This window comes from Anneissia japonica, unplaced genomic scaffold, assembly GCF_011630105.1.
Source record: "Anneissia japonica isolate Jap-2015-1 unplaced genomic scaffold, ASM1163010v1 scaffold967_len435762_cov181, whole genome shotgun sequence".
Taxonomy (NCBI): Eukaryota; Metazoa; Echinodermata; class Crinoidea; order Comatulida; family Comatulidae; genus Anneissia; species Anneissia japonica.
Window position 1 is genome coordinate 348,080 of NW_022711026.1, and position 12,992 is coordinate 361,071.

The following is a 12,992-nucleotide window of genomic DNA, read 5'->3' on the forward strand; positions in this document are numbered from 1 at the left end:
TGTAATGTAAGTGATTTTTAACTACTTGACCATGAATTTTTTCGGGGGTGGGGCGACTGGGGGTGGGAGCGAGTAGATACGCCACTCTGCATCGGAAGTTTGAAAACTAATTAAGAAAAAAAGTTAAAATGTTGTGAATGAGTTAACGTAATAAAACGATGAAGCGTCCAACATAATGCGAAGAATAGGCCATCCATCTCTTGAATCTTGGGTAATATTTGCTTTGACACACCAAAATCTACCACGTTTGTCGAATGGATGTACTGAGGGTGACAGTTGCCGGTCTGACAGTTCTCTTGCCGACACCCTCTCCCCCAAGAGCTGCAAACCGCCGATACCTAGCTATACTCTGCAACCAACAATGGAAGCTGATTCGATGTTGGTCATTAAACCAGTCACTGGCATATGCAGTCGCTAGCAGCATGTGGACGTCGTGTTCATAGTCTAAGCCACATCGTGCAAAACGATCATAGCATCGTTTAATAGCAGTAAAAATGCTATCTGCATCGATCGAGTCCGGTTTATTCAGTAAATTACGTGCGATTAAAACCGACAATCGGGCGATGGATTCTGCGTTTGTTCCATACAAATATATAGAATCAAAATCAGAATCACCATCATTCGGTCGTGAGAATAATTCTTCTTGGACTTTTTGCAGCTCTTTTCTCGTTTTAGTCAATTCCTTCTCATATCGACGATTGCGAGAAAGCGATTCATCTAAATTATCCTTTAGGCGTTTTATTTCCAATTCCCTGCGAGCAAGACGAAGTTCAAGGCGTTGGTTTGATTTGTCTTTATTTGGACTTCGGCATTCTATATCGATTCCTCCTGACACGACAGCAGTTATTTCTTCACATTTCATTTGATGTGAGGGAAGTGCAAGACGGCTGACGGTAACGCCGCAACCAGCGCAATCCACGGGTGCATAACCGCAGCGTTTCGTGTGCTCTTCCATCGCCTCAACTTTCATCACAAGTTGGCAGCCTTTCTCTTGAAAATCACATTCAATGCACATATTATTCACTAGGCCTCGGATTGACCAAACTGCACTGGCTTCATCTGATCGCATGGGCGATCGACACTGCGGGCACGCCCCTGCACCAGGTCGCTCTAGCCAGGTACCCAAACATACCTGGCAGAAACAGTGGCCACAACGTGTAACCACGGCATCCTGTAATATACCTGCACAAATTCCACAGCATAGATTAGGATCAGGCTGCGACACAAACCGATGTATAGCAAATCCCATTTTCCGAATGTGAAAAAATTAATTTAAAAATACATTCTTTCTCCCAGGACGAAAAAATAAAATGTTAGCACTCAAACGTTTATTTAGAGACTGATAGTGGCAGATCTGAAAACGCCGGCTGAGGTGACAGCAGAACGATGAAGCAACAGCGGCAGTATGGTACGTCATCGATTGAATGGAAGCACACTACACGCATAAACTGTAGTGAATAATAATTTGTTAAAAATATGCCACCTCTTTTCAGCAAACATACGATTGTATTCCCAGCCTTTGAATACGCATGCGTGGGATATTACAGCTGGTTCACTTCTGTTTATGAAAGAAAAATAACAATTAATGATATCGCATCATTCACCGAACTCAAATGCTGAAAGAGCTGTAGGTTTCAATTGTTGCGACTTAATAAGGTGTGTGCGGAGGGCCTGAAACTCATCACAGTTTGCGAACCCATCGTTAAAATAAACAGCATCAGTTATAAAGCATCATATTTTCATATTATTGTAAAGCCACAAAAACAACGATAGAGTTTAATAGATATTTACCATTTTATTCACAATCATATAATGCTAATAGAAACATATAACCAATCGTACCGCCAACACCACGATGATGTATCATAGTGACTGTCATTATCATCATCATCATCATTCATCATCATCATCATCGTCGTCGTCATTATCATAACGATTATCACCATCATACGATCGCCACCACCACAGCACCATCATCATGATCGCCATCATCAGAATCATCATCGAATTCATCTTCATCATCATTATTATTATTATTATATCATAATAATTATCATTGCCATCATCAACAACAGTGGCGGATCCAGGAATTTGAAATAGAGGGGGACCAGAGAGAGACATTCACAGATGGAGGGTCTATACTTCTTCAGCGCCACCATGGTTGGGGCTGAGGTAAGAAAGTTTATGATTATGGCACCTCTAGATGGCCGGAAATGGCACTCTCAGACTCAAAAATTTAAGCAGAATTTTTTTTTTCTCAATTTATTTTTTATATTTTGATTTGGGGGGGGGGGTCCCCCTCCTTGAATCCGCCACTGAACAACATTGTCGTAATCATCGCCATAACCATCCTTATCAGTATGATCACCGCCATTACTAACAACACAGTCATCGTCATCATTGTAGGCCTACCAATAATTTGCTAAAGAAGAATAAATAAACAGACACACACATCAATATATCCCTGCAAAGAATCAGGCTTCCTTCATCTCTGCATGAATCTAATCGTTTGGCGAATTTCCGTTCGGGCAGATGTTTTTTTTTTTCTCATCTTAACTTTCGCAGATAGCAGTAGTCCTATCTCCTCTATGTGTCCAAGTATACCAACATATTCAGTTATTGTTTCTAGTATTTGACTTGAGAGATGCCGGTTGATGTTTGTTTCGTGCGTATCGACTCCTGCATAGTCTATCATAAACATGCTGATAATTAAATTTTAGATAAACCAGTGATGGATCCAGGAATTGGCAAATAGGAGAAATAGTCCCCGGCAGCAGACAAAATATCACTAACCGAAAGTGTGATTATTATTAGCCATACAATTCTGGGGACTCCCGAGAATATTTGCCCGTATAATTCAAAATCGAAAAAAACGATCGACTGCAATCGATACCTTAATCGAAGGAATTTTTCTCTCAATACTTAAAATCTAAATTCGCTATTTTGAAGGAATTTAGACTCTAAAAATGCTCTTCTGACAATATAAATAACAATTGACATTTATATAGCGCATATTGCATGGACTGCCACTATGCTCTTTATATCAACTAAAGAAAATTTAAAACAAAGTACAGGTAACTATAAAAATAAAGAGAAAAAAAATGTATGGTAAAAAACAATGCAACGGTCTCAGGGCCAACCATCCATCTTTTCTCTGGCGCAATCTCAGAAGCAGGTTTCACATTTTAAATGAACTGGCATAAAATATTATTACAAGCTTTTTATTCTCATTTTCCTTTTTGACCACCATTATTATAACGTTTTCTACTTTGTTCACTCTAAAATATCCAATACGGTAGGTTTATAATCTATCAATCAACAAACTTTATTTCAAAAAACAGTTCTCGTAATTTCGAAAGCTCCGATGTGGGCAGTATAATAGAAGCAGTAGATTTTTAAAAAGATCTATAATAATCAATCAACTATTAATCAATCAGCCTCATGAGGGCAGTATAATAGAGGCAGTAGACTGAAAAAGATCTAGGCCTATTAATCAATCAGCCAAGTGTTTCTAGAGCTCCATCGGAGCTAATAAGTCTGCAGAGTAAAAAAATACGCTGTACAGTACAATGGAAAGAGGACAAGGCAAAACAAATTATAAACGATTCTTCTCAATCTTTTCTGATGAAGTCTCGAATAAATTGTGATTTTTAACTTACGCTAAGCCTACTGTTGCTGCGTGGTTTACATGTTTCGATAACACCTAATTTTATACCTCGTTAAAAAGAGGTGTGAAGTACTGTTTTGGCCGGTGTTACCTAAACGACAACCGATACTACCACCTTCCCCCAATCCCCACCCTAATGACGCCAACCCAGTAAGTAAGTATAACTGTTGGCAACCACGTATAAATTCACAGATTACAAATCATCTTTATTGCAACTACAGGCCCGTATCCAGGAGGGGTTTTTATGGTTCGGGAGAACCACCTTTTCTAGCAAACCCCCTCTTTTTATAGCGAACCCCCTCTTCAAATTTCCCAAATAAGTCCTCCAACCTAACTAATGCACTGCAGACCCACCCAGACACAGACTTTTTCAAACATATCTGCTTTTATAGCATTATTTAGACCCATAAAGCACAAAAATCCTCTTGCTTTGGGGGTTTTGCCGACCCCACCGGGGCTTCGACCGTGGACCTCACGCCCAAAATACCCCCCTTGGAAGGACCTGGTTACGGGCCTGAACTATGAAATGTAACATACAGAAATTGGATTTACAGTTTTTAAAAAAAAAATACACATAAAAAGCGAAAATAAAAAGATAGAAGAATCATTCACTCAACACCAAAAATATAACAGAATAAACTGAATTAAAACAATATTCATCTTAAAAGATCAGCATGAATAATATTGTTAAAAACCCCACTGACATAAAAAAAAAAGTAAAAAAAGACATTAATATAATTATTTATTCCATATGTGCTTTCTCATTTCTAAGATCATTTCTAAGTAAATAATTATTGCCATGCTATTGAATGACTAAATTTGTATAGGCCTATTTCCTATAAAGTACTAACAGGCTGTAACAGTAATAAAACTTGGCATTACTATACTATATTTAGAAATAGAGGGCAGTATTGACTACTGTTCAAATTTATAAGGCGCACAGTTTGCACAGTAAGCTTTATTTTTACTGCTAATTTATGGCGAGCCGAGTTGTCATTTAATCATAAATAGAGATATCTTAGTTTTAAATAGAGATATCTTAGTTTTAAATAGAGATATCCCTATTAAAAGAGATATCTTTGTTAATAGAGATATCTCTATTTAAAACTAAGATATCTCTATTTAAAACAAAGATATCATTATCTAAAACTAAGATATCTATATTAAAAACTAAGATATCTCTATTGAAAACTAAGATATCTCTATTTTCATTGTAAATAGAGATATCTTAGTTTTGAATAGAGATATCTTAGTTTAAAATATAGATAGGGCCTATCTTAGTTTAAAATAGAGATATCTTAGTTTTAAATAGAGATATCTTAGTTTTAAATAGAGATATCCCTATTAAAAGTGATATCTTTGTTAATAGAGATATCTCTATTTAAAACTAAGATATCTCTATTTAAAAAAAGATATCATTATCTAAAACTAAGATATCTATATTCAAAACTAAGATATCTCTATTGAAAACTAAGATATCTCTATTTTCATTGTAAATAGAGATATCTTAGTTTTGAATAGAGATATCTTAGTTTAAAATAGATATAGGGCCTATCTTAGTTTAAAATAGAGATAACTTAGTTTTAAATAGAGATATCTTAGTTTTAAATAGAGATATCCATGTTAAAAGAGATATCTTTGTTTAAACTAAGATATCTCTATTAAAAACTAAGATATCTCTATTTAAAACTAAGATATCTTTATTTACGATTAAATGACAACTCGGCTCGCCATACTAATTCGAGCAGTACTATTTATAGTCAGTGTACTTTATTTGCAGTGCGCCATCGTCATTATAATTCTGAGAAGTTATCTTTGAATCCATTAATCATTCACTTAGTAACGATAGATTTTATCAGTGATTCGTTATGTAAGTCCCGCAAACTAATTCATTACCGATCTTGTCATGTGTGAAATTCTCAGATTACGGGATAATTATCGGAGGAGAAACCAATAATTTTTTATCCTTTACACGATTTGTCAATGATGAATTTGATTTGCCTTACGAAGTTAATCACTTCATGTGCTGTCGCTACTCGGGGGTCAATGGAAGCATAACGTGGTGATTATGAGATATACCGCCTCTTAGAGCAAAATATAATATCAATATTTGTTAATTGTTTAATTTGTATACATGTACAAGATTAGCATTAGCGACTGAAAACTAGACTAGGTAAACACGTACTTCCCAATCAACGGATGCACGATATAATAGCATATAACTTTATTGCCGTTTACATGATAAAGTATAAATTGAATTTTGAGATTGATACATAAAAACGAAAATGATTTCAAAGACAGGAAATTACCTGCATAAGCTTTGTTCAGATTATCAAATTTTCTTGGACAATTGTTGTATATATAGTCATGGTGTGCCTATATATGGTCATGATGTGATGTCATCATGACCATATTTAGGCATGTCACATGTTTTTGTCAAATAAAAGTTGATAGTGTAAGTGAGCTTTAAACTGCATATCTGTTTGCATCATCCCTGTATAAATTGGTTGGAATTAATTTAAAGATGTTCTTGGTTTAAAGTCTTAAAATTCAGAGAAACTAACTAGCTTCAATGTTTAGGGTATATCACTGGAATAGAATATCTTCGATCCTTTTATGAGTTAACGTATTTGTTCGAATAAACGCCCGCTTTGAAAAACCGCCTCCTCAAAAAATGTCATTTGGAATAAACGCCTCCCTCGAACAAATGCCCGGGGCGTTTATTCTTTGCTCGAATAAATGCCCCTTAAATGACTGCACACAAATCTAATGGAAGCATTCTCAACACATTCTGTTAATGTTCTACTCCAGTAGAATTACATTTTTACTAACCTGGGTTTAACGTGGAGGAATTAAGGGTTTAATAAGTCGTTATGATCACGAAATAACACATTTTGACGATAATTTGTTTGTTGTAGTTCCACATCTACAGTAAAATTAAGGGGCCTTTATTTGAGTATAAACGTACGTATCCATTTTACATTAAAAAAAAGAATAAAAATAACGCTTTTCTCATGGAATAAACGCATCCCCCGAATAAACGCCCCTTAAAAACGCTTCTCAACAATAAACGACCCGGGGCGTTTATTCGAATAAATACGGTATGTGATGTACATTTAGGTGGGTCATGAGAATATAATTAAATACGGTAACGTCTATGTGTGCGTTATTTTCTCCTTAAAGGAGAACACTGATAGTATTGGTGTTAATTTCATAAGATGTAGATACTAAAAGGTTTTTATTTCATGTTGTTGACAATGCCCCGAATTTTACCGATGACCCCTCCTGAGATAAATCACAATCCCGCAGAAGCAGAGGAAATAAATCATATCATTTTTCGTCTGCTCTCCTTGGCTCCATGATGGATTCTTTCGAGCAGCGTTTAAGGCGCGTTCGTGAGAGTGCCACAGCGCGCGAAAGAAGACGTCTCCTATTGGTCAATGACGCGTACACCAGGTTAAGCAACGCACTGCCGCAAGACTTCATTGGGAATGGTACTAAGCTAGATATTCTTAGAGGTGCTGTTAAATACATCACATTGCTGGACCTACAGTTAAAGAAACCAGAAGCGTCGGAACCAAAGACACAGATAAATCAGTCGTATGGCACCACTGATTATGATGCAGACTCTGAGATGGAAATTAAGTAAGTTCTTTACGTTCTTCATAAGAAAGTTTACGTGTTCTATTTTCTTATAAGTTATTTATAATAATACGATACAATATTATTAATTAAAGCGTCGATTTATGTCATGAATTATGATATCATTTGAGTAAATTTATATAAGAAATAGGCCTATTATTAATTTGCTTCGTTTCAGTGAGCCTTCTCTTAAGACTAAGCAATAGGCCTATTACTTACTCGCATTGTTCCAATCTCTCAAACCTCTATGTACCGGGCCTCCCTCCAATTAAAGACCATTTTTGTGATCGGTTTTTCCATGACCTTTAGCAGCTTCGGTCTCTAATTAGAATAATAAAGATAAACAAAAACAACATTTGTTAATTTGGGACCACAGAAAAGTGGTCTTTAATTGGAGGTTCTTTAATTAGAGGGAGACCTGTATCTAAATACCATGTTTCTGTACCATTTATATGACTTATTTTTAGGAGTAGGTCTAAGGGTTGTTGTTGTATTTACTCGTTTGATCCTTACACAGAAGAACCCACAGAAGTAGGCACACAGTTGGGTGGTATGTTATTCACTATTATTTGGACACATGATCAGTTAATGACGGACTTAACAATGTGCATGTTGTCATGCTATCATCGACGAGCATCTCAAAGTAAAGTTACATAAAAATAACAAATTCCTACTCATTTCAAGGCGCTCACCTATGTTCAGCTGTTGCTGTTTTTGTTTCGCTACTGAGACCATAACATACCTTCCCCGAAGTAGCCAAATGATGCTTCTTCATGAAGAGCGAACTCACAATGTTGCGGTTTAACGTGAATTAGAAGATCATGATAAACTCGACGCGTAGGTTCACATAGAAGATCATGATAAACGAACTCACGTTAAATTCTGAATGTGAACCTAGCTAAAGACTCATTTCAATTCAAATAAAAATTTATCTCATCATAAAAAATAAACAGTTACAATAGAAACAATTAAATGGATGAAAATTGAAGAGGGCATTAGGCAAGAAAGCAAATGCTTGTGTGCGGAAAGCCCAATTATTCTGAATAGGGATACCGGTTAATAGTTGCCGACAACTCGACCGGACGGAGTTTAATGTTACACTATGACTACCTTAAAAACCATCCCCCGCCAGACACTACCTATGTATTTCTAGGTTTCGGGACTAATTCGTTGTTTTTTAAATACATGAACAGTTATTTGCCAAGTTTGCTTAGAATGAAAAGACATATTATATGTAATATATGAGTCACATGAATTTAGGTCTACTTATTTTTCCATTATTTCAATTGGAACTAACTATTATCATCATTATTATCTTCAGGATATCGATATCATAGGGCCTAGTAACAACCACTTTCCATAATTTAGAATCGCGTTTTATTTTTCACGGCAGTTTCTGACTGTAAAAGGTGTCATAGGCTAATAATATCATCCTCATCATCATGACATCATTATATTAGCATATCATTGTCATAATCATCATCTTCAAGACCTTTATTATCTGCATAAAAATTGTCGGTCATTATTTTACGTTTACTTTACCCGTCTTCGTTACCAACCGTACTCTCGGTTTATGTTTCTTATGCATTGATCGAGTTCCTAGTCCACATTTCAAGCGCCCTGAGCATCTTACATTAGATGGATATGTGCGCTATATAAAACTACACTATTATTAGTATTATTATTATTATTATTATTATTATTATTATTATTATTATTATTATTATTATTATTATTATTATTAATATTTATTATTATTATTATTTATTATTATTATTATTTATTATTTATTATCATTTATTATTATTTATTATTATTTTATTTTATAATTATTATTATTATTATTTATTATTATTATTTTATTTTATTATTTTTATTTATTATTATTTTAAATATTTTTATTATTATTTTTATTTATCTATAATCTAACAGGAACGATGTTCCCACTTCGAGACCCGGGTAATTATTTAAATTACAATGTTATAACACACAATTTACAATAAAACGAACAATTTAGTTATAACAATCGCAATTTACAATAAAACGAACAATTTAAATTACATTAATTCATTTTAAAATTATTCACTTTTACCCTAAAAAACACGTCAACAACAAAAACTACAATTGCGATAAATACTGATTAACGCAACAATTAAACACATTAAAACAACCATGGAACAAACCATCTCCAGGGCATTTGACAAGAAAATTATTATACAAACAAGACAAAAAATCGAGAATTAAAAGCATAGTTATAAACATTCACATGACGACGGAATGTAATTTGAGACAGACCAACTTGACGAAGACGACTACTTGAAACTCTAAATATGTATTGTCCCCTAAAAATGACAAAAATCATCAAAAATAATGTTTTGAAATTAATTTTCTCATTTTTCAGTAACGTACACATTATTAACTTGAGCATAGAAATTATTGAATTTAAAAAATGTTAACCCTTATTGAATAATGATAAAAATATTCCATTGACTGGAAGTGTTTCTATTATTTTCCGCGTAAAATTATGGATAAATATTTTCTAAATACAATAAATTTTATTTTCTAGTTAATTTGTATGTACTTAAAATGAGCAAGTTACTTTCAAAAATGATTTTTATGATTTTTTGGGTATTTTTCATTGGAAAATACATTATTTTTAAACGAAAAATGTGAAATAATGCTATTAAGTGCAGCATCAACAATCATGTTTATTATGTGCCTTTTTTTTTAACTACGAAAGTTTATCATTTAGTAACTTTGTCATACCACTTCTTCATTGGTAGAACCAATAGGATGGTTAATCTGGTGTAAACAACTTTAAAATCTATTTATTAAAACAAAATTAAACATCATTGAAGGAGTTGTTTACAGGGTCGACCTTGGGAGTCATGTCGCCTACCCATATCAATGCTCACCACTCCTCACCCCTTCGAGTATTTCCCGAATAAGGTGTAACGAAGTACCCGCTTAAAGTCAAATACAATTTATAGCAACATTGTTTTGACTCAGGGTGTAATTTGAACTAAGATAGGCCCATTATTAGTAGAATCCAGCAATTTATTAAAACAAAAATTAAACATCATTGAAGCAGTTGTTTACAGGGTATACCTTGGGAGTCATGTCGCCTACTCAAATGCTCACCACTCCTCACCCCTTCGAGTATTTCCCGAATAAGGTGTTGCGAAGTACCCGCTTAAAGTCAGGCTCCGAAGTAAAAAAAATGTTTGATATGTTGTAGCATTGATTTTTCTAAGACGGAAAAAAGTTGTCTGACGTAAAACTGGGGAAATGGGATACAGATTTTTGAATATTTAAAAACTGGGGGAAAAGGGGCGGATTTTTAAACCTTTTTTTAAATTTTACTTATGATTAAAACCATACGATGTAACTTTCAATTAGTTTCCCAAAGTGTTGATGAATAAAAGAATGGATGAATTGAAGAATGAACTAAAGAACAAACAAACAAACGGATATATGGATGAACAGAGGGATGGATTGATGAAGGACGGATGAACTAATCATTGAATGAATGAATAAATCATTCAATGAATGAATGAATGATTGAATAAGCGAATGAATGAATTAATGATTGATTGAATAAAAGAACGACTAAATTATTGAATACATAAATTTATGAATGAATGAACGATTAATTAAATAAAAGAACGAATGAATAAATAACATGAATGAATGAACGATTAATTGAATAAAATGACGAATAAATAAATGAATGAATGAGTACATGAACGAATAATTGAATGAAAGAACGAATGAGTGAATGAATTAATGAATAAATGAACGATTCATTGAACAAAAAAACGAATGAATGAATGACAGACTGAATTAATGAATGAATGTTAGAATAAATGATTGAATGAACGAACAAACAAAAGATTGAATGAATGAAAGAACGACGAATGATAGAATGAATGAATGAATGAATGAAAGTATGAACGAATGAATGAGCGGATGGAAGACCTATTAACTAATATATTTTAACTCCCTTCTTTTCTCTCTCTCTCTACAGATAGGGGTATCGGTATTTGCACAATTGAACACCGGACATTGATAGATTTGGACGACCCTCCACCTAAGTTCAATATATCGTGGTATTAAGTAAATTTATTGTTTTCAAATGTGTATAATATCTTTCTATTTCAAATCCATTCAATTATGCCTGTACCATATTTTAAATAAACAGTAAAACATTTACATCGACAAAATCGCAAATCTTGTAACAACGTTTTCATAATAACGCAGCCACCAACCGTTTTACACTGCGTTTTGTTTCTATTCATAAACCTCAGTTTAAGAACTTCTTACAGCTCATGTGTAGGCCTACTACTTAGGCGATTGAAGAAAAGCGGATTTGTATTGCTAGAAAGTGGGTATTCAACTTATTCCACGGGCGGTATTTCAGACAGAAAGCTGACTAATGGAGTGAAGTTTGTTTTACGTAATTGCAGATGCTCTTTCTACGCACACCTTATTGTTCGATGGATCTCCTACGACTAGCGGACAAATCAATTAGAAGGTGTAAATTTGATGTCGGTTGGTGGTTTAATACTCTACGAATTTGTTTGAAAAACGCTTAAATGTCAGCATTATGCAGACGATAATCGCTACTGTTTTGCGCTTGACTCTTTTTAGTATGTTTTTTTGCTCCTAAAAGGGACAGCATATTCAAAGATTAGAGGTGAAAACTGTGAATTATCACAACTTTTTGTAAACTTAGGATATTATAACAACCGTTGTAATGTGATGAGAAGAGAATGTGTAGGCCTATACTGTATAGGCCTACTAGGCCTATCTAATATAGGCCTAGGCCTACCCTTACCACCGAGATGCTATGGACTTCCAACGATTTTTCTCAATTACAAACTCAGTTAGGACGGAGAGGTACGTAATTGTAAAATGTGAATGCGGCCATTTACCAGCCTATATAGATACGATATTCTTTTTCGTGAAAATTTTGTGAATAGGCCTCATAGAAGTTTACATTTCACGAAAACGTTAGATAAAATGTATGCTCTCCTTAATTCCCTATCTAAAGTATTTTCATTAATTCCACTTTACAAAGTTGTTTTTCGGAACTCTTTACACGTTCTATTGAGACAACGGATTTGCGATGAGTTTGTGTTAGGCCAGGAGTAAAGTGGTAAAACGCTAATCAAACACTTACGCCGTTAAGTATCTAATCTCCGTCACAATACCACACAACTTATTCTCCTTCTTTCCTATTCAAATTTATCGCACCTTTTGTAATATGACATAGGTGGTGTTTTAATAATGTGACTAAGTAAAAAAAACACATATTTTATTTGTAAATTACATCACTATTATAGGCATAAGCACATCACGCCTACTTGATATAACCATAATCTACCTTACAGTAAAATCAAATAATGGGGCTTATACTAAAAAAATGTATGCGCATTGTTGAAGATATACCGTCTAGGATAAAATAAAATAAAATGCTCATGCATTTAAGAGTATAAAAATAAATTCCAGTGTCGAAATATATTTGACTTCAATGATTTATTGACGTTTTACACCAAAATTCATTAATTACCAGTTATAGGGTCAAAGTATATTCACCTCCTTAAGCTATGGCCACACTATCAAATTCTGTGTGACAAATAAATGCGATATGCCCATATTTGGGTGTAATATGGGCAAATCA

General features: G+C 34.0%; 2 protein-coding genes across 3 annotated transcripts in view; one reads left to right on the forward strand and one right to left on the reverse strand.

The window, feature by feature from the left end:
- Positions 1 to 11: 11 nt before the first annotated feature.
- LOC117107242 (tripartite motif-containing protein 10-like) lies at positions 12 to 1,462 on the reverse strand. Its single transcript, XM_033248863.1, has one exon. The coding sequence runs from the start codon at positions 1,247 to 1,249 to the stop codon at positions 239 to 241; it is 1,011 nt and encodes a 336-aa protein (XP_033104754.1). The 5' UTR covers positions 1,250 to 1,462; the 3' UTR covers positions 12 to 238.
- Positions 1,463 to 6,895: 5,433 nt separating this feature from the next.
- LOC117107240 (myoblast determination protein 1 homolog B-like) overlaps positions 6,896 to 12,992 on the forward strand; it is a 16,097-nt gene continuing 10,000 nt past the window's right edge. The window contains exons 1-3 of one of the 2 annotated variants that reach the window (XR_004445208.1): positions 6,896 to 7,312; positions 7,777 to 7,859; positions 11,337 to 12,208. Coding sequence is in view for 1 of the 2 variants with exons in the window: in XM_033248862.1 (XP_033104753.1) it covers positions 7,026 to 7,312; positions 7,777 to 7,859; positions 11,337 to 11,425 (459 nt within the window). In the remaining variant the exon portion in view is untranslated. Of the gene's footprint in view, positions 7,313 to 7,776; positions 7,860 to 11,336; positions 12,815 to 12,992 lie in introns of those variants that run through there. The other variant, XM_033248862.1, reaches the window with a different exon arrangement.